General features: G+C 42.5%; 1 protein-coding gene across 1 annotated transcript in view; it reads left to right on the forward strand.

Annotated features, from left to right (window-relative positions):
* Positions 1–23,251, forward strand: part of pex7 (peroxisomal biogenesis factor 7) — a 76,918-nt gene that overhangs the window by 49,675 nt on the left and 3,992 nt on the right. Inside the window, exon 10 of the mRNA XM_035950635.2 lies at positions 3,964–4,063. Within this exon, the coding sequence (XP_035806528.2) occupies positions 3,964–4,063 (100 nt within the window). The remainder of the gene's footprint in view (positions 1–3,963; positions 4,064–23,251) is intronic.

Raw genomic sequence — 23,251 nt, forward strand, 5'->3', positions numbered from 1 at the left:
TAGGTGGTATGTGTCAAAGTAACATCCACATGGATGGCAGGACCCAAGGTTTCCAGCAGAACGTTGCACAAAGCACCACACCACCAGCTTGCCTATTTTCCCTGTTTCTAACACATCACCTTTGATGACAAAATGTTCACTTGGTGCCTAATATATCCAACCCACTAACAGGTGCCATGATGAAGAAATAATCAGTGCTATTCACTTCACCTGTCAGTAGTCATAATGTTATGCTTGATTGGTGTATATGCTTAGAGATATGCTAAGGTGCTGCGGCCAAAAACCTCAGTTTTGTCTGTATTTAGAAGATAAATGCATCTTCCAGAACATTAGACATGCTTAGAGTTTGACTAACTGATTTGTTTCACCTGGTAGATCAATATAGCTGGGTTGGCATAGCATTTTTCCCCAAAGGAAAATATATGAAGTGAAAATGATCTAGTCTAACAAAGACCCCGTGGAACTCCATAACAGATTCTTGTGAGTGGAAGATTCATCGTTTAGATGAACAAACTGGAATACATCTGATAAATGTGATTTAAAACAGCCCAGTGCGACTCCTTTGATCCCAATGCATGTTTAAGTCTCTGTTACCAATTGTATCAGATGCATCACTGTGATTCAGCAAGACGAGCACAGAGACGAGTCTATTGTCTGAGTCTGTGAGAAAAATCTGTGATTCATTGTGTGGAGACAACAAAGACACACATAATAGCTGTGCTGTATGAATCATTTTATAAGAGTGTGTTACAGAAAGCTTTACTCAGCAAACCTCTGCAAAGACCAAAGATCTACATCAGAAGAATCAAGTCTGAAAAAACAAGCACAGAGAATTGATTCAATCAGATTCACTTGGATGAATCAGGAAGCTCTTAGATGTGGATTCCCAAACTGTACTAACAAATGGGAAATGAAGCTCCACTTACCAGCTTTTAACTAATATTTGATTGTATCTCACAGTTTTCCTCAGATATTGAGTTTGTGAAGTTACCAAAGAACCATTTTTGGGTAACATTATGACAACTGAGGAAACTCCATTTTCTGAGGAAGGCTGTGAGATGTCGTTGACAATTTCCCTTTTATTTCTGTTATTTCTGCTTCACTGCACAACTAATAAACCACACACACACACACACACACACACACACACACACACACACACACACACACACACACACACACACACACACACACACACACACACACACACACACACACACACACACACACACACACACAGTAAAACTTTATTTACCAGCAGTCCTGATGTGCCTCTTTACATTTATCTGCCTGTAATGTGTGATGGTGTGTGAGGGTCATTGTAGATAATAAAAGCAAACAAAAAATCAGGAGTTGAGGTGTTGAGCAATATTTTTAGAAAGAAAAACAACTCAGAATTTTAAAAATTAAAGTTGTAAATTTACAATAAAAAATGTTGATATTCTCTTAAGTTTAACTCACAAGTTACATGCAGCCGTGTTCCATACTTTTGAACCTCCTCATGAACTGCATTGTGATAATCCTGCCTTGCAAAGTGAAGTAATGTGGTTCCTAGAAAAAAAAAACACCAAAATAAAAATAATTTTCTCTGTGATTTTCTCGTAATTTCATTACTTTAAACTCAGTCTTTTTTTTTCAACATTTTATCGCTTTCCTGACCTACAATGACCCCAGAATACTGCTGTAGTAATGGTAACAATGTAAAATTATACTTCTTGGAAAATTCAAAACATTTATTTGAATAAGAATAAAATGAAGCAGAATTCCACAATTGATTTTGTTTGATGGTTTAGACAGGTTTGACATAATTTTCAAAAGGAATTCTTGAAGATTAGAAGGCCGATGTGTTTGACCAGTTAAGTGTGGAGAAACTACGCTGCTGCTCTCAGACAGTGAGAAAATTAGATTTTCTAGCAGAGAGAAATAAAGTTTTATCACTTCCAAATACTGCTGCAATTTGCCTCACAGATGCTCATCTCCTTTCTGATGCATCTTTATACTGATCGACCATCATTTGTTAAACTCTCTGAGAGAAAGTTTGTTTTCTTTCTTTGTGCACTTTAAGTCGTCAATCAGACCAGAAACAAACAGCTCATTTGGAATGAACCAGTCAGCACTGCAGCATTGCAATGAACATACACACACACACACACACACACACACACACACACACACACACACACACACACACAGATGTACATGGTCACACAGGACACTGAGCGTGAGCTGTGATTTACACTAACAACTCACTCACTCAATATATAATATCTCTCAATGCCCGACTCTCCCCAGACACCCATCGCTCATTGTGTGAGTGTGTGTGAGAGTGTGTGTTGCAGTTGCGGTATTAATACAGGCCTAATGGAGCACAATGGGAGCTGCAGTGTTCCCTCTGAAAATGATTTAATTACATTTGCAAAGTGGATGAGTCTGGAGGGAGTGTTTGCTGCGTCAGGGCTTTCACACACACATACACACACACACACACGCACACACACACACACACACACACACAAACGCTGCTCCGTCAAGACCAGGAAGAGAAACAGTCTTTCAATTAGTCTGATTGGCCGCTGCTGCCCGAGGTCTGGACTCCGTGTTTTATTGGCCCTCTCTCGCTCTCTTTTACTTCTTTATTTTTCATAACCTCATTTTCTAGATTGCCCTCTCCCTTGCATCCCTTCCTCTTTATGTCTTTAAAGCAGCGTTTCTCCTTCCTTTTCTCTTACTCATCATCCTCCCAGTATAATCTGATTTGGAATCGTGGACTGTAATGATGACGTGAACATTTTGTTGGTTTTACAGAGGGAGTTATAAGTAGGTGTGAGCCTCCTCTCTTTGCACCACATGCATTCAGGCAGCTATCACATCTACAATGATATATATGTATCTGGTTTCTTGGTTTTATATCGTTTTGCATTTTTCTGCCTTTTTAAAAAAAAATGTCAACCTCAAAAGGCTGCACTGTTGCAACTATGATAGTACAGAAAAAGCATCAGAAAAATGAGAACATTTCTTTCTCAGTAGCGTGAACATACTCAGCAAACCCCCCTACCTTGACAGAGATGGCTGTTTTGTGTTCCATTTTGCATCTCTTTGTGGTTGATGTGCACATGCTTGTAGTTTTAGTTTTTTTCTGGATGTTTTATTTTGTCTCATTTTGCGTGTTTTTGTTGCGTCTCCTTAAAATAATTTGAACATGGGCTGCCACCTCAGAGTCGTACATTTGAATCATCAGTGGGAATAACTCTAATTGACCTAAAACATTCAAAGTTGGAATGAGCTTGTAATATTTTCCCACAGCATGAAAAGACTAATCAAGTAGAAGCTCACAGAATTATAGAAGGGAAGAACTCATATGTGTCTTGCTGTGTTTGAAGTCAGCGTCGGTTTTCATTTTGATTTCAGATAATATAATGTCTTTCTCTGTTAGAGCCAATTTTGTATTCATTTTATTATGTTTTGCACTTTCTGTATTAGTTCAAGATGAGCCATATTGACTCTGACAGCAAAAAAGCCACCTCATTAACATGTTTATTGGGACATAAGTAAATGAAAAGTTTATTTGAATAAAGATCATTTTTAGTAGACAAACAGCTGACTAATTACCATATTGCATCTTATGTCAAAATTAATCAGTTCAACTTGACTCTTGGACATTTCAATAAGAGTTTTGTTTGTAATAGTAGCAGGAGTGATCAATGCAACTGGCTGCAGCAGAAATAGGTACAGGGCTGAACTATGCATGAACTTCCAGCATATAAAGTCGATGTTTTGGTCCAAGGTGTACTGACTCAAAGTTGGCCCTATAAATCCTGATATTAGGATTCCCCTGATTAACTTCTTCTATTCAGCAGTTTTAAGAACCGTTGATCGATGTGATAAAAGAGAAACCCTTTCCATGCTGTGTGTTTGATCCTTTGGATACAGCTTTATGTCAAATATCTGTGTTTGTGTATTTAGGTTTTGGGATTTAAGCAGAAACCAGCCTCTCCTGGACACTGTGGAGCATCATTCAGAGTTTGTCTGTGGATTAGACTTCAACCTGCACATCCCCAACCAGGTAATACACAAAAACAGATGTTCTGATAACACTGTTGGTTTCTTTTTTTATGCAACCAGTTAATCTATTGGTAGAATTAAGTTAATATGGTTCTGAGAGCTAGCACTTTGTTGAAACAATGTGACCCTGCTGTATTCAGTAAGGCTAGGCTCACAATACAGGAGTTTTAAAATTCTAGCAGATTTGAAAATCGAATTAAAAAAAAAATCCAATCCTAGTCATGAAGAGAAACTTATTAATATTATCAAGTGCCAAAATCAGGGAGCTGTGCGCCACCTCTTGTGATCTCATAGGGAAACAGACGTAAACAAAATGGAGACCGTAGTGCAACAACATGCTCTATGGCTAACAATACCCTAACTGTAACCCTAACCCTGATCCTAGAAAACAAAACTAGTAAGCTGAACAAATCTGAATGAGAAAATGAATGGGAAGATGGGTTGTTTATCACTCTGTGAGAACTGGAGGTGACATTTTAACTATCAGCTTTAACGCTAGACTGGAGGGCTGCTGTGTTAAGTGTTGTTCAGCAATGTTGTCCACTTCTTTGGGTGGTAACACAATAATCATACTGACCCTGATGTTAAATTGTAAATGTTAAACATGTTTGATATCTGGGCATCCAACATGACTCTGTGATCAGTTTAGGAGGTTTCAGATTGGATCTGTAAACAACTCACATTACCAGAAAATCTGTACCGAACATCAGAACAAGATCCCAGACCACAGATCTTCTCTGATTGTCCAGAGAGTTGAAACAGGGATAAATAGTCCCAAAAGTCCTGTGCTGTGAGCCCAACATAAAGATGAGGTGTGATGAGGAGGGGACAGGATAGTGTTGCAGTCAAGACCACGTAAACCAAGAGGAAGTTATGCCCAAAGATAAAGACAAAGAGGTGGTAAGACTAAAGGTGAGGCTTTAATTTACCTTATTATTTACAGTCCAGCCATCACTTAATGTCTTGAACTCTGGATTTTGACTAAATACGTTTCCTCACAAGTTGGTCCCCATAGAACACTATTACCAAAGAGATATCTTTGTCTATGTGCATGTAGAAAGGCCCCAGAATAGACCGACAAAGTCTTCTTTTTGGCCAGAGAAACTATCTTCAGGCTTAGAACAGATGGACTCAGTTCGGTAGTGAAACCAGAAAGCTTACTGTGAAACTGGGGGCCTTGATCCATCACTGTAGACATAGTTAATAAGTTCACTAGATGTAAACAGCAAGAGACCTTCAGCCTGTGGAGATTACGCTTCACTAAGTACATCGGAGAAAAAAAATGAGATGCATAGACTGCTGCACACTGTGACCCAAACCTGGAGGCAGTAAATTGTGGTTGATGGGTTAGAAAAATATACATTAACTGCATTGAGGTGAAAATCTCACAGAATATAATGAAATAGCCTTTTTGTATTATACCCTATTGATCTTTCATTTCCATCACACTCATTCAAAAATTTGTTTATTAGATTTAAGAACATCTCTTCTTCCCTGTTCTTGCCTCACTATGTCTATGCCTGGTTTCTATCTGTGTGCTGTTGAAATGGCACCATCCATCAATCTGTCTTCACGTGAGCAGCCTGAAGTTAACGTACACACAGTACCACGCACCATCACTAGGCTGTCAGCGAGCTGTGTGCTCAAATGTGTCGGGGTAAAGAAGCAGTGAATCGAAAAGGCCACTCGTGTCAAATTCAGTTTTCCAGCTAATTTAGACATGCACTGTCTCTGTTAAAAGTAAAGTCGAGGGATGAAAATGACATCCAGCGGAGTTCAGCTGCAAGCAAGGGGATGCATGCGTGGGAAATACTGACAAAAACTATACTGGGCTCTGTGTTGATGGTGAAATTAGTGTTGAAATCAGCCGCAGACAGAAGAAAGGAAGCGCGAACTGAGGTTATCTCTCCTGCTTCACTGCGTCATCCTGAAAGTCTTCAAGGAAAGTTAAGCTTTGTTTGTTGCTGTTGTATATTTTATTCTGATCGTACACCTTAAAAGAACACGCATGTTTTAGCCCATTAACTGCAGTTCCAAAAACAGATCATTAATTCTGAGACTGATTCCCTACCTCGAGTGTAGTCGGCCGGATTTGGTTTATTTCAGTAATGCTTTGAGAGTTAACCCACAAGGACAAATTCCAGCGTCAAAGTTGTGAGGCAAATCAAATCTTTTTCAAATGGAAGAGGTATCATTCATATTATCTCTTCTACATTATTTCTAAGCTTCATATTTGTCTTATTTAGGCCTGGGGCTAAATATTCATTCGAAATACAGCAATTTGCTTTTGGGATACTTTTCTAAGATGATGGTGATTGTCAAACAGACATTTTGACTTGATGGTGGTGCCAATGGAAAGATTTCTGATCACCAAATAAAGAGAAATTAGGCTCTGGGAGCTGTGAATGTTCCCTGCAAATTTATCGGCATCCACCTGAAATGACCATCTGTTGGTTCTGGCTAATTAAGCAGCTTCAGTCTCTGCAAATTGATTTTCATGTCCTACTAAAAGCTACCAAAACTAGTGACTGGCTAGAAGATAGGACTTTAAAGTCCTGTGATAGAGCCTATACTTCTGTTGACACAAAGCTGCAAGTGGCGTCAAGTTAACCTAGAGGTACGCAAGATGGTTAATGTGACAGAATTTAACCATTCACACTGTCTGAGGAGGGAAGATCAACCTTTCAATAAACTGCTCGCAGACATGTGGAATTAGTGAGGAACAAGCAGGTGCTTTGCTTGAAATGATCACAAGCCAAATACGTTGATATAGATGAGTTAAAACTTACAAAATTGCTGGCATGATCTCTATATAATAGTGCAGGGCTTCTGTGCTGCACAGTCTTGAATGCTTCTTACCTCAGATGAAGATTGCTTTGGAAATTACAGTTCAAATTGCTGCAATTTGTGCTTTAGAAAAATACCAACCAATAAACTGCTTGCAGTTGTAAAGCTGCTCTTCTAGTCGTGAATGGGTCATAGTTTTGATTTTTATTATTGTCAGTTAATCCCATAAAAAGACCAAAATGAACAATTTGGTCTTCTTACCAAGTACTGTGTGTGTATCACCAGCCGATATATTGTATTCCTCTGTGCCACGTAGCTCCATTATTGTTTGAAACCTATAAAAACACATTAATGAGCCACACTGCTGTACTGAGTAGCATGTCGGTGTATTACCATGAACACAAACTCAATAGTTTATTTTGATTCAACTTTCCACACACACACATCCTGCTGCCATAAATACTCAGTAGCAAATACTCACTATCACAAAAAAACAGTTCTCAAGAAATTTCTACGTTTCAACAATGTTTGCTAATAGCCACAATCACCATTTGCTGTAGGAAATCACTATCACTATTTTTTTGCTTTCTGCAAATTATCCTGTTGGAGTCTTCTTGTATTTGAGGACTAGACGATTGCATGTTTACAATATAGGGTATTTTTTGCCTGCAGAATACACCAGTCTAACACAGTCTTCTACAGAAACAGCTGAATTATGGACTGTTTGTAGTTACCAAGTGTTTTATTGTGTAAATGAAGCAGGAGACGGTCTGTCAAACAGCCAAGAATTGCAGCAGTCCCAGGAGATGAGCGCAAAAAGAAAAATGCTAACAGCCTGACAGGGGAGAGTGAGTCTGAATGACAGAAAAGATACTCTAATGCAAGCTTTGTGCATTACTGTATTTCATGTTTCACTTCTACAAAAGAAGTCTTCTGTGATGAGGACTATCTTCTCTCTGGATTAATGGTATTTCAGGAATACTTTGGAAGAAAAATGGGTTTGCACATCTAATACAACTATTTTTTTTTAACTCCACATACTACTTTGGCTCCTTCAGTATTGTAATATTAATCACTGTGCAACATTTAGATTAATGCAATCTGCTTCAGCCACAAATGGAATTTTCTGCTCTCAGGTAGTTGGGTCAGAGGACAGCTAATTCCAAGGCTACATTTAGACTGGACTGCATAAGTGGCCCGAATCAGATTTTTACGTCCCTGTGCATATAATAAATGAACAAGTAAACGCAGACTTCAGCGGCCTCCATGATTACTTTTGTATCTTCTTTTATGTAGCTTCGTGCTAGAGGTGTCTGACGGGTTCCCCATCAGCTGTATTATCACGGAGCCCACCGTAAAGTGTCGGCATTCCACTACCACAGCAGGTCTTTGGGCAAGCACAATGCTCCTCAAACCAGAGACGTCATACAGGAGAGACTCAACACCAAAAGAATCCTGAGTAGAATCCTATGTGAGAATTCTGTAACGGCAAAAATGGCACTCGTGTGGCTGATGCCCCTCCTTCCAAAACGCTAGTTGTCTGCCTTTTAACAGCCAAACCAGCATTATCAAGATGACTGCCAAGAGGAGAGGCTTCACTACAAGGACTTTGACCCTACTCACATTTGCAACGTTTAACCCTCGTCTGGTTCCATCAGCTGGCAAAAGTCCCACAATCCCCAGCACTGGGCTGGGTGGGCGACACCCAGAAAGGTCATTGGTTGATCTTGCCACTAGCATATGATTATCTCAAAGGTTACTTCATGTAAGTCTAAGTACACCCAGGCGGTACCCTGAATGCCTCATTAAAGCAGTTGTGGTACTTTTTACTCATACTTGGACTGTGAGAATTCTAGAGCTAATACATGCAAACATGTGCTGCACAATTGCTGCAGGCAACTAACACACCCAAAACCCATGCAGAGCATCCCTTATGATGTGATTTCAGATAGGAGCCTGAGTAATGGCTACCACATCCAAGGAAGGCAGCAAATTACCCATGGCAGGCTTGGGCAGGTAGTGATGAAAAATGACAATACAGCATTCTTTCAAGGCTTTGTTCTCTAGTTGCTCAATGACTTTCATTGGGTTTCTCTCTATAACACTGTAAGATCTTGACCCTACTAGGTGAAGCACCCTGAGATAATGAGATTATGTCGTGAATGGTGTGATATACATTAGCAGTCAAAAATTTGGACACACCTTCTCATTTAATGGTTTTTATTTAATTACTTTGTACATTCTAGATTAATAATGAAGACATCTAAACTATAAAAGAAATTCTATGGTTTAAAAAAAAGTGTTAATCTTCAGTATTAATCTACAATGTACAAAATAATACAAATAAAAAGCATTGAATGAAAAGGTGTGTCCAAACTTTTGGCTGGTAGTGTACGTAATCTAAAAATTTAATTTAGAATTTAATATTTGTTAGGCATATTTAATAATTTACATCATCAGTAGAAGGTTCAGACTAAAGGTGGCGGAAACAGACTTGCGTGATGTTTGTTGACAACAAAAATTTGTATTAACAAAACTGTCTTTGCATTCACCTCTCTGCCTCCACAACACACGACTTCATTTTCTCAACATGCGACATCGTCACAGTTTTTACTCGGGGCCAGAAATAACTCGCTGGAAAATCACACTGAACAGAACACAAACAGTGACGAGGTGGAAATGCGTACGTGATAACGCCTCACGAGCCGGGGCTCGAAAACATCATGTTAAACAGCCAAGTTTCCCACGGCAACCAATCTAAGAGGGCGAACGGTCCTGAACCTAGAATCAGAGTGCAGTCTGACTGACAGTGAGCTGTGTGTGTGTGTGTGTGTGTGTGTGCGTGTATGTGTGTGTGTAAGCGATTCAGTAATGAGCTTTATTGTCAGTGTTAGAAAATATGTGTGTGTGTGTGTGTGTGGGAGGAGGCAACAACAGTAATGAGCTGTATTGTTAGCTGTGTTGTTATCAGACACGTCATATGGGGAAGCAAGCTGTAAAACAACACACACACACACACACACACACTCAGCTGTGACAGTGTGGAGGACACACAGAATGACGTCACAGATAGGACCTCCCCCCTTGTTTTCAGTGTTTCTATCTCGAGTCGCTCTCCTCAGGGAATCTCTTCTTTTGAATCACATCAGAAAGTAGGAACAAAAATCCATTTTTAGGATTTAAAAGTATAACTGAATTACCGTGATGCTTTGCCAGACAGCACTTACATAATTTTGCACCAATATCGTGCTCTGTTGTTGGTAAAAATTCAAATTTGGGATTTTGATTGATCTGTTGTCCTGTATTGTTGTACTCCTTTTCAGAAAATATTATTGTACGCAAATTAAATTGTATGTGTTTGTACATGAGCACAACTGCACTTCGTACTCCTTGATATTTGTGAGGCTTCATGGAGCAAACCACACGTGTTTCTTAAATGTCCGAGCGCAGCTACAGTCCAGCTCATGTGTGACCCTGACAGCCGTGATCTACTGTTCCTTCCTCATCACTGTGATTGGCTGAGTCAGCTCTTTGTTCTCCATGGAGGATAGACCAAAACGTCCATTTCTCTGTGAGTGGTTACAGACACAGACTTACAGATTCTAAAAAAGTAAACAGAAATTAGCTGCCTGGAATGGACATTTTGTTTACTCCATTAGGGATCTCCATCTGGGGATAACCGAATCACCTGCATATTCATCCACCAGCTTGTTTCCATGTATGGTGCTGTGGAAAGCTTTGTTTAGTGAGTGTTGGTGCTGCAGATGTCGTACAAACCAAATATCCAGCACATAAAAATAACGTTTTCCTTGTCGTGACAGATTTATTGATTGTATGGAGAGCTGAGCGTTCGGTACACCTGCTCTTTTCTTCCAGCTGATGTCGGGGAGGATGTTTTGTCAAAGCTGCAGATTGACTAATGGTAGTTTCACAGATAGGATTTCTGTCATCTGAGGGCACATGGAGATTTGTACAGTCTGGCATTGATAGGGCTCACTCTTTGAAGCAACACTTTTCCTCCACAGTCAGCAGCAGACCGGTGAGCGCTGGAACACCACCAGTTTCCCTGAAATACGTTGTCTTTATGCCTCTGCGTCCATATTTTAAGCCATATTCCTTCATTTAATGTACCTATATGTACTTCTAGTAGCAGAAATACTGTGAAGACTTGTCAAGGCCATCACAGGAGCAGTTCCCCACTCAAAGGGGCAGAGTTTCCGAACCGTTGACTTTTGACAGTTTGTCTGCTTCACAAACAGACATCAGTGACTGAAACAACTGTCTATTGGTGTTTACTCACCAATGATATCACCGTTCCTGCTTCCTGAATGGATCTTCGCGTAGACCTGCATGGGTGGCAGTTGGGTGTTATACCTTGCCAAAGGGCAGCCCACGATTTGGTCTGGGACTGCTATTCGCAGCTAACCCTCATATCTGAAGGCCGTTCCTCTATCCACCACCCGAAGACCCGGTGGATAGGAGTTGTCATCTCCACACCACAAAAAGGACATCCAAAATGAGAGTTTGCAAGACATCAGTGGAATCCATCTTGCTTTATGTATCTGATACTCTCAAAAAGAATTGATGGGACTTGTACCAGAATGTTACGGATGGTACAAAACATCTGGAAATCTCAGCTCACCAACAAGTCGCTATATGGCTCACATCCACGACATCACACCATAATCATCATTAGGCAACGTAGACTAGCCCTTGCTGGACATGTGGTGTGACACAACGAAGCAGCTGGTCGAGTACTGTTATGGAAGCGTGCCTACTATCAGAAGGGCTGGCAGGCCGAGCACAACATTCAGGAAGGTTTTAAAAGAAGACACTGGTCTGGAAGGCAAAGAACTTTTGACTGCAGTGCTGGACAGAGGGAGCTGGATGAAGAACTTTATTCATGTCACCGATTCCAACGGATGCAACTGACTGACTGATTTTACCTCCTCGCCTGTCCAATAAATACGGCAGACTGTCACACTGAAATGACCTGCAACCATCTTCATAATGCTTCACAGAGTGTTCCACCATTATATTTAGCTGCAGAGTTTCTAGAACATCAGAAATCTCTAAAGCAGTTAGTAACATGACAATAGTATTTTTTTTAGCATTTTTTTGAAAACTGAATGGTGCTCACACTTGTTCCCCATTATACTACACTTTTTTGTGTGATTCCTCATTTCCCTGAACTTCTACAACCAACTTGAAGAGTGAAATGTTAGCGTGACCCATAGAGACACAATAGACACAAAAATGGGAAACTCAACTGACTGAAATAAACCAGAATTATCTGTAAGAGTCAGTGCAATAGAAGATGGTTTGTGATTTGGAGTCCAGCTCTACAACGCAGGCAGTGATTTGGTGGAAATGTTTGCTGCATTAGATTTTTGTTGTAAGACCTTAAAATTAACTCGCATATCATTTCCATAAATATGGCTACCCAGTAATCTTGACATTGGACTAATCTACTGGAAACCGACAACGCTCCATTATCTGTCCAATGTGAGATATCCAGCTCCTCTTATTACTGCATGCCTCTTTTTTCTTTTTTCTTTTTTTTCACTTTTCCATCTTTCTCTCTCACCTTTTTCGGATTTGTTCTTGTTCAACTCATTAGATTATTTCTACTTCTGGGTTTTCATTTCTTCCTCAGATAAAAGTGCTAACTTGCTCTTATTGCTTCTCTTTTTAATCACTTTTTGTTTTAATCACTTGCTGTTTTCTTTCACTCTCTCTCTCCGGCTCCCTCCCTCACTGGTGTGGTCTTATCCGGGCGTGTCTGATGGATCACCCTCTTTACAGCATCGCAAGCTAAACTGCACACACTTGCACACAAACCAGGCATGAAGACCTTTGTGCTTTGTGGGTGGGTATTAAGTGTGTGTGTGTTAGAAAGCGATAGGGTGAGGCGATAGATCATACAGGAATGCAGGGTGACAACCATTCACAGGTCTGTTGGTTGGTCATTTCATAAAAAAATGCTTCTTGTAATTGCCACACTTACAGCGGTATCAGTACAAGAAAGCATGATTCATTTTCATGTCCCTTCAAGGTGTTATTGTTATTAAAAGGCAAAACTAGCATGATGTTCGACCATCTCCAGATACCTTCTGACCTCTACTCTCTGAGTTTTATCTTTTTTGTGGTTGAAGATGTAAGTGCAATTGTTGTAGATTATTTTCAGTAAGGGATTAATCCAGTGCTGTAGTGTGTTTTTGGGACAGCAGGATAATGTGTTTTCATTAGTTTTTGGACAACAGTGCAGCAAATTGTAACGCCGAAGCAAAGAGTGTTGCATTATCTTGTAGCAGCTGTGCTTATTGAGGTCCGCTATACGTGGGAGGGTAAGAAAACCCTCAGTTAATCTTTTGGTTCTCGTAGTTGGTGTGTTGGAGACATGGGCAGGTGTCTGGTCTGGAGCATGTGTTGTGCTCCTGGAGGGCAGTGATAAGTATTTCTGTCAGTGATCTAAGGAGAAGCGAATCAGGAACCACTGACAGGGTGTTTGGGGATGTGCTCAGTGAAGTCTGGTTCTCACCTGCTCCGACATTTAACTTAACTAAACTTAAAAGCTCTGCCTGCTGCCAACATCTTGGTGGGCGCTTCAAAGATCTTCAGAGTCCAGGTGTCAGGAGGTTAGGAGCTCTTTTTGGGACAAATGCAGGGCCAGCCACACATTAGGAAGGCGTGGTTGCAGTGTTTTGGCTCATCAGTGTGCTCATCAGGTGTGGGACGTAATGTACTGATACACGGTTGAAGTGCAGCGTTTAATTTGAGCTTTAATTGTTTTTTCTACAATAAGACAAGCTCAGACAGCTTAATGGCAGCGTAGCAACATCACCGTTAACATCTCCCATCAGCCACACTCAGACATCAACACGTCAGACCCAGTGAACAGTAAAATGAGAGCACTTTTTCTTGTAAATAGACACTTACAGTCTATGAACGTACACGGGAGTTTCACGTGCGCATGTAACCTGCAACCTGAGACAGTTTAACCAGATACTGACGTATTTAAACTATCAACAAGATTCAAATTTCAGGCAGCTTGTATTATCTCGTCCTTTTGTGGTCCATTTCTTCCACTTATCCGGGGTCGGATCAGGATGGACCATCGTGGAGAAGAGGGAGCTGAGCTGGAAGATGAAATTCTTGATTTATCAGTTGTTCCAACCCTAACCTATGGTCATGAGCTCTGGGTAGTGACGAGAGAATGTGGATAAAAGCAGTTGAAATGGATTTATTCCATAGAGTGGATGGGCTCAGCCTTAGAGATAGAGTGAGGACCTGGGACATCTGAAGGAAGCTCTGCGCAGAGTCGCTGCTCCTTTGTAAAGAGTCAGCTCTGATTCAGATCCCTTCTGGTAATCTTCCTGTGGAGGTTTTCAGGGCAAGTCCAGCTGGGAGGAAACCCCTGGAGTGCACTGCTTAGACTGCTGCCACCGCATCTCAAGTGCTGCACCTTTTGTGGTGCACGACTTAACATGCTAAGATGTTTGAGATGTGATTGGTGCAGGTCTGGACCGCTCCTCTTTCTCCCCAAGTTATTTTTGTCACCCCTCAGCTGAAATGATCAAATGAAGCCAAAAAACGCTTCAAACTAAAAACTGCAAATTGACAGGTGTAAATACTTCTGATAAATTTTTTTTATTGCCTTTATAAAAATAACACCATTAATCAACTGAAAAAGAAAATTTAGGGCTGCAACTGACATTTATCTGTGGTTTATTTTCATGACTAGCCTAATATGTGATCAAAAATAGTGAAAAATGTTCCTCCAAGGTAACTGTCTGGATATCTTGGTTTTGAAAAGACATTTAGTCTTTTAACAAAAAAATTAATTGCTGACTTTTTGGCTATTTAGTGGCAGTTAGTATCCATGCAGCAACAAACACAATGTTTAGGTGTGTTTGCATGTAAAATCTGTGAGTTAAAACTGGTTTGCTTCTTTTTAAAAGGGCAGTGAGCTTCAAGTTGTGTTGGTACAATTTAATAGAACTGAAATCAAATTTTCCATTGAGATTTTGATGACTTTTTCACTCAGAAATTCAGTTTTTGCTTCTTAAATGTGAAGACTTGCGGTGTTTTTCTTAAATTTTAACCTGAATATCTGTGGGTTCTGGACTGAATTTTCCTGCTTTGTAACCAAGCAACTAATTGATTAATTAAAACAGTAACTGGCAGCATACTCGTCCTATGTGGTGCTAGTGTGAGTCAGGATTTTCAAAACAAAAGCATCACTCAAATGCGGTTACCGTGACAATTCAACAGTGATAACGTGTATTGCACTGCTTAAACGCTATGTGACTTTCCCTGAGAGAACATGTCGGCCACAAGCTTATTAGTGTTTTAATTACTGTTTCTTCATTCATCTTTTTCTCATTATTCAAAATAAAAAGACTTTTAAGAAGACCTTAAACATTCCTCAGGCTTTGAACTTTTTGTACCTTTATATTCCCTTTAGTCTTAAGGCTTTTTTCTTCTTTGTGCCTCCCTTCATTACACATCTCGTCTTTCACTCTCCCTCTCACTCTCCCTTCTTGTGCTTTGCTGCAGTCTTGGCAGCCGTTCCAGTGCGAGTGGTTGTTAAAGTTAATTAAAGAAGGGCATTCCTCTTCTCAATGGCTGAGTCACTGCGCGACCACTTTGCTTACTCATTGCCCTGAATGGATGTTCAGCTTGTTAACTCACTGATTCAAAGATTTGATGGAGCAGGAGGGAAGCCCGATTGTCAGGAGGGAGGAGGCTTAGATCTCTCAACTTGCGTTTGGTAAATACTCAGTGTGACCACAATCTAGCCAGCAGAAACCGAGTTTGGAATTGAGAGCTTCAGACCATAAATGAGTTTTTAAAGCCCCTTACAGGCTGGGAAGTTCTGCTGTGGCTCAGCAGCAGCACAGGAGGAGGACTGCAGTTGCCTCCAACATGACACTCGTGCTGTAGTTTGACATATTTTAGACGTTTGCTGCTTGCCACTGTGTGACTCTGGGACCTGTTTAACGGAAGCAATTTCCAAAAGCTGTTAACACAGAGAATAGCAGAGCAACCTATTTTACAAATGATGGTCACTTAAAAATTGCAGATACATTTGCTAATTCTACAGTCCCCCCCATGCTGATCCCTATCTTCCAGCTGTGGAGTTTGTTTCAATTAACTGTCAAAACTTATATGAGAGAAGATGAACTCGTGTTGCAAGGCACAGCTTGCATGTTGAATCAGATCATGCATGACTGATAAACACACATACCTTTTCTTGTTTGTTTTTGTTCTTTTCTTGTTAGTAGTGATAGATGGCCTGTTGTCCAGAGTGAACTATTTGAGCATGGATTGTCATGAAATTAGTTTCAGAAGGGGTGCAAACCAAATTTAAGGGTTCCACTGTGTCCCTCATGAGCTGCATGCATTGGCTTAGAGGTTTTTCTGTTATGTACTTTGTAGTTAATATGCACTTGGTTTACAACGTAGCTCCGCATCAGGGCTACAGTGTTGACATAAATAATCTTAATGATTAACTGCTAATTGATTAATTTTAGTCAATATTTAAACCAATTTAAAATGAATATACCAATAAATATATTATTGGTACATACAAAACAGCTGTGCAACACCAGCAAGGAAAGGGCAGGTAAAAAAAAACAAAACAAAACTATAATCAACTTAAAGTCACCTGTCTGTCACTGTAACAGATTATAAATAATAATAGCACAGATCCTTTTTTTTTTTTTTTTTTTTTTTTTTTTTTTTTTTTTTTTTTTTTGTCTGCATTTGTTCTCATTGTTTAACTCCACAAAAGGGGAGTCAACATTATATGAGATTGATGCATATTTTAGTCTTGCAACCAAATATTTTAATATTTAGTGCATGTGTGTGACCATCACCGGCCCTCCCTGAAAGCTAAGTAGACCTTCTTTATTAGAATTCCCTATTATAAGCCAGGGAGGGCAGTGCTACACCTCAGTGATGTGTGGGGGAAACAAAGACTGGACAGGACGAACAGGACGAACAGGATGAACAGGGATAGAAAATAACAGGCGTTGCTATTGCAATTAAAGATTGTAAGGTGGTGTGTTATGCCCAACTACTAACTGTCCATCAATAGAAAAAAAAAATAAATAAAAATTTGAAAAAAGAAAAGAAAACCAAACCAACACAAAAGAAAAAGAGATTCAATAATAAATGAACAAACGGTACTGAGCACCATAATTGTGTGTGTCTTGATAGTATAGAATAGAATAGAATAGGCCAGAAGAGGATGCTAGTGCGAGAGAGAATGAGTTTAGGGTAGAGACTGGAGAGATTCTCAGCACATTCTGGCGGGACCCATCATTTGCTGAAATGGGACTCGGCAGTAGCTGGCAAGACCTGATCAAACATGCAAGTGTGAAGAACCCCGAAGCCCAGAACAGCAATCACGGCAAGGCAGGGCCAAGCCAACAGGGCACCCCTCCCCCCAGGCAGTAGGAGCCACAGGGCGGCACCCCCAGAGAGCCACCGGGGCCACCGTGAACGACGAGGACCCAGAGAACAAGAGGGAGCAGCTACCGACACCCCCAGCGCGCCCAGACCGACCCAGGCGGCCCGGGGCACGAGGACCCACCCACCACCCAAACCCCAACCCCGCCCACCCCAGCCCCCACCGAACCCCCCACCCCACCACCCGACCCGCCCACCCCCATCCCCTCTCCCTCCCCCGAGGGGGCCAACGGCCCCACACAGCCAGGAAGCCAGACACAGGGGCCGAGCGGCCCACCGAAGGGGCGGCAACCAGCCCATCACAAGGCAGGCCACCACCGGGAGCCGGCCAGAGGAAATCGGAGCCGGGACCCGATGCGAGTCCAGAGAGTAAAAATGGACAGTGTGGTGGGGCCCGGCGATGCCGACAGGGAGGCACCCCGCATACCCCCCCGCACCAGGCCCCAGGCGAGCGCAGTACACCCAGGGCCCCCACCCCCCGCAATGCGCCCTGACAACCCACCGGGACAGAGCCACCACACGCCACTAGCCCGCAGCACAGCCACAGCGCCCACCAAGACGGCCAATCCAGCCCCCGCAGCCCACCAAGAGCCATCGCACCTGCCCGGACCCGTCGGGCACGCAGGAGAACCCCCCCCGACCACAGCCCCCAGGTCCCGGGGACCCCCCAGCCACAGCAACACGGATGATGGTCCACCCCCGCCACCCCATAGCCATAAGGGGGCCGGGTCCCACCAGCGAGGCCATATTAGTGAAATCCCCCCATTACTCCCTATTAATATGTCTCCCGATCCCAGACTGGAGACATTATCCCTGCACCGTGATAGTGTAACCCTGAGTGTCATGTGGTGCATTAAAAGTGGGGAGGCTGGGCGAGGCGTCCAGGGGGCAGGCCAGAGGACCACAGAGGATGGCTACTCTGCAGCCTACCCTGACCCAAGTTCCCTGAGCCGTCCCAGACCTACCCCCAAGGTGTGAGTGTGTGTGGTGCATTAAAAAGAAATTAGAGAGCAGGGGAGGCAAGCAAGAGGGTGATGGGGAAGAGACAAGGCCGTAGAGCCCTGCCATCCGCCCCACCACAGAGCCCATCGTTCCTGCCCCCACCTGCTCTCGGGGCCCTAACTGTTGTGTCCCTATATGTGCCTAAGAGTAACTATATACAGTGATGTGTGAAGTATGTGAAGTGCACAGTAAGAGGCAGTCTGGTGTGGATCCGGCCCATGAGGAGAGAGCAGCGGGGGAGACAGGTAGTAAGACCACCGGTACTGATGCAGAGGGCCCCCAGAGCCCAGAGGCAAGAGGCCGAGGTGGGCCCACACGAACCCGACCGGCCCGGCCAGCACCGAAACCCCCAGAAGTCGCAGCGCCGGAGCAGCGCCCCGGCAGACGCCGTAGCCCCACCACGGGCCAGCCGCATGCAGCACCCCGCCCCGGAGGGAGGACCAGGCCGCACCACTAGGAAGCAAGGGCCATGAGCCCCCACGCCCGCCCCGGAGCCGGCACGTCCAGGATGCAGGGCACCCACCCCGCAGCACCACCGAGACCCCACCCACCCCACCACACCCAAAGACAGCACCGGGCCCGGACAGAAGCCCCCAGCCAGCAGAAACTTATCTCCAGTGGCGGCACACAGGCAAGTACCAGGGCCTGTGCCCGGATGAGCCAGAGCCACCCCCCCAGAGAGACCACCCGGCCCCCATGCCAGACCCCCAGGCAGCGGAGGGCCCCCAGCCCCCCCAGGGGAGGGAGAGGGACGAGGACGAGCGGCCAGGCAGGAGAGGAGGGAGGAGGAGGGAAGCAGAGCAGGAAAGGACAGGGGAGCGACCGGAGGGCCGACCCACCCCAAACCCCAGGGCCAGCCAGGGCGCCCCAGAAGAGACCAGCCGCCGCTACCCCCAAGGCCCCGGGAGAGCGCACAGACCCAGCAGACCCAGGGCTCAAAGGGAGAGACACCGGGGACACCCACCCCCAGGCAGAGGGGCCCGAGCCACGCCGGCCCCGCAGAGCCAGAGAGCGACCCCAAGAGCAATAGGGAAGGGACACCACTAGTGCATGCACACAGCCTTGAAGTCCATGGTGCCATCCTACTTAAAAAGGTAGAGGGTTAATAAACTGAAATAAAGCAGACAGAAGTCAGACCATACACACAGACAGAATAATAATTACAATTTTATGAGGGAAATGGCATACGCCCACATACAAGCGGAGGCTATAGGTTAATATTTATTGATTTAATAAATGGAGACCATTTTTCTTTGAAGGAATCCAATTGGTTTTTTCTGATAGCAGATATTCTCTCAAGTGAAATGTGTTCTGTGAGGAGGTTCAGCCAATGGATGATGTTGAGGGCTTTCTTATCTTTCCAGTTAACTAAAATAGTTTTTTTGGCAATGGCGATAGCTGCAAGTGTGGGTTGGATATGAATGTCTGGAAGGGCTGTTTGCGTTAGATCACCAATTAGGCAAACGGTCGGGGAATGTGGAATCCCGCAGTCCAAAATATTGGAGAGTTTCTGTGTGATTGTTACCCAGAATTGATAGACGGGTGTACAAAGCCACAGAGCGTGAAAGTAAGTGTCCGTCATGTTTTGGGTGCATTGCGTACATGTGTCTGAGCGTGAGAAGCCCATTTTATACAGTTTATATTGTGTTATATGTGTTCTGTGAAGCACCTTAAATTGGATCAATTGTAAGTTGGTGTTTTTAGTCATTTTAAATGTGTTTTCACAGATTTGGGTCCAAAAATCAGAGTCAAAAGATTTGGATACGTCTTTTTCCCATTTTTGAGTTGGTAGGTGTATAGAGTGTGTCTTTGAGAGTAAACTATAAATTTTTGAGAGATTCTTCTTATTTCTTGGAGAGAGTTTCACAATGTAGTCGACAAATTCAGGTGGCTGTAAATCCGTTGGCTGTAAAGTAGTCTGAAGCGATGGAATTCTACTTGTAATAGTCTTCTTTACCTGTAGGTACTGAAGAAAATTTCCATTTCTTATTTCAAATGTTTGGAATAAGTTTATATATGTCCTAAATGTGTTATCATCCAGAAGGTGATGGAGGTGAGTGACTCCTCTCTCTGCCCATGTGCTGAAATAAAGAGCTATTTTGTTGTTTGCAAAATCAGGGTTGTGCCAGATTGGGGAGAGTATACTGGGTTTTAATTGAGAGCCTGTGATTTCCAGTGCTTTCCACCAAGCAGACAAGGTGGAAGCGATCATAGGGTTCTTGAAGCAGGAGTGATGTTTAAGAGCAGAAGAGATAAAGGGAAGGTCAGAGATTTTGATCTGGTTACAATCTAACTGTTCTAGTTCTAGCCAGGAGTTATATTCTTCATGTGGATGAATAGCACAGATCCTGACCCTGATTTCCTGAGCTGACTACAAACTTTTAGGTTCTTTACACCCAAAATACAACAAACTGAGGAGGGAAAGCTGCAGCACAGTGACGGTACAGAGCAGGATTTCTTCCTTTCATACCCTCACCTCCTCACCCAGCAGGCTGCAGCTTCCCCCCTCGTCTTCTTCTTCTTTGCTGTTTTATCAAACACAAAGTCAGCTCTAAGGACCGTGACGACATGAATGGTAAAGAATGGTGAAAGGGTTGTCCTTTGAAAGTCGAGCTCATCAGCCGGTCTGTGTTCTGCAGCCAGGAGATGACAGAGAGGCAGTGTGTCATTCAGATGATAGCCACGTCCCCTCAGAGGCATGTCATTCAGCTGATAGCCGTGTCCCGACTGATTATCCAGTCAAGAGGGGGAAGTGGATACACTGCTGTATTCTCTCCTCCACTGCATCCCGTGAGAAGTCTCTGGTTAGAAAGCGAAGAGATTCACACTGTCAGGATCATTTACTTGTGAGCTTTACCTGATAAGCAAGTTAATTGTTTCAACAAAGTTCGGTCTGAGAGCTTTTATTGGATGTTTCAAGTTGGTTTGTTGGTAATTTTACTAAACTTTTCAAAAAAAATTCTATCTTATTATAATATCGTTGGTTTGTAATTTGATGACTTGTGAAAAAATCCTTTTTAAATCACCTCCATGGTGCCAGAATGACGTCAGTCGGAGCCCAAAATATTTGGCACTAACGTGATCTGAATTGGAAATCACATCTTAATCAAGAAACACAACAGAATCAACTGTACACACGGATCAGAATGTGATTGGATCAGTCATGCCACATGTGGAGGGGGTCTGGTTCGTGGTCAGATCTCAGAGTATTTACACTGATTTCCCAGTACATTGAAAAGTCACTCCATTTGCCTGTTTCCACTGGTTACAAAAAGCAGCAATAGTGACAAGTGATTTTGAAATGAGTGACACATGTCCATCTCATTAGACACACCATGTTAAAGCCCTGCCTAATCAGCTTGAAAATTGGGATCACAGTGTGGTCATGAACGCTTACTAACAAGTGCAACAACATAATGCAACAATGTTACAATAACATAATCTAGCATTGTTAGTTTATAGCTTAATAAGTGCAGTTTAGCTGCTCATTGTGTAAATTTTCCCAGCGAGGGATCAATAAATTTTATCTAATCTTGTTTTATCTTAGCTTATGTTAGTTTATGTTTTCTTACCTTATCATAGCTCTGCGTTGCCTTTCATAGTTTATTTTAGCCTAGCTTAGATTTGCTGATTGTATCTTGTGTTATTAGTACCCAGGGCAGCTGCAAAGACCCATAGATCAGATACCATTATCCAGATACAGATCACATGTTAACCCCTCAAGCTCTGTTTCTTGAAATTTCACATGAGAAACATCCCCACCATCAGTAGGTAAAAGCTTTCCAACTTTAAGCCCAAATGAACGACCTTGGGCTCTAATGATCAGAGACTAAAAATACAATAATTCTCTGTGTCTCCATCAGCAGGTCAGTGTGAGGTCTGAAAACCTCCAGCACAAACTGACATTTAAACTTACATCTCACCAGAACTGAAAATTAGAGAGCAAATAACAGCCTAACAACAGGAAGTCAGTGACACTGATGTTGTTAAACTTGTTCTAAAGAATCTCAACTGCAGCTCTATCAAATCTGACACAATGAAAATGAAGCACATCTTCACTGGATGTCCCACGTTCTGCTGTCTTTGGTTTTCAGTTGTGTTTTAATAACAGATACAGCCTGTTTATGGTACATGTAGGTCGAAAGGGTTAATGTCAGGTATAAAAGGACACTATGTGAAACTGGACAGGAACTTATGTCAGAGGGGAACAACAAAACAAGAAAGAATCTGAAACCCATAAATGCACCAAGAAAACACAGAATTAGCATAAATAAGCTCTAGGATCTAGAAGTAAAATGAGGACACTTCTAAAATTAATAGTTTTATTTATAAGTTGATTTCATATGAAGCGCGATGAAGGGAAAAAGATAACTAAACTGCTGAGATGTTTATGTGTTTTTAAAACTTAGTAAGCAACCACATTGGAAGTCAGACAAACTAAAGTTACCTTGTTTTTTCTGTTTAGTGAGATTTTATGCCTGCAGCCTCTTTTGTTATCTCGTTGCGGCTTATTTGTGTGTCTGAGCGATAAGCCCGAACCCAAACTTTTGTGATTTCCGAACAAACCCTTGTCTTCCTGTGTGTGCACACTGATAGGCCTGTGGGGAACACTTACACTCAGCAACTAAAGGTAAACACACCAGAACTGAGAGAGAAGCTTCAGGAACGTGTGGACTGAAGGTTCTCTGCTGGCAGTTGAACATAGAAACCCTTTTTTTCCCCATTTTTTTTTAATTGATAGTCTTACTAAAACACTTTCCATCAGTGAAAACATGATTAAAGGTTTCAGTCAATCTGCATGTCTTTGCCTATGAATCAGCAGAGAATGATGAAAGCAAGAGGATGAATTACACTGGATGAGGGATGTCTGTCTGATGCAAGTGCAAACTATCTTTTAACCCTTTGATGCGTAGACCACATCAGG

This window comes from Amphiprion ocellaris, chromosome 12 (genome assembly GCF_022539595.1).
Source record: "Amphiprion ocellaris isolate individual 3 ecotype Okinawa chromosome 12, ASM2253959v1, whole genome shotgun sequence".
Lineage (NCBI taxonomy): Eukaryota > Metazoa > Chordata > Actinopteri > Pomacentridae > Amphiprion > Amphiprion ocellaris.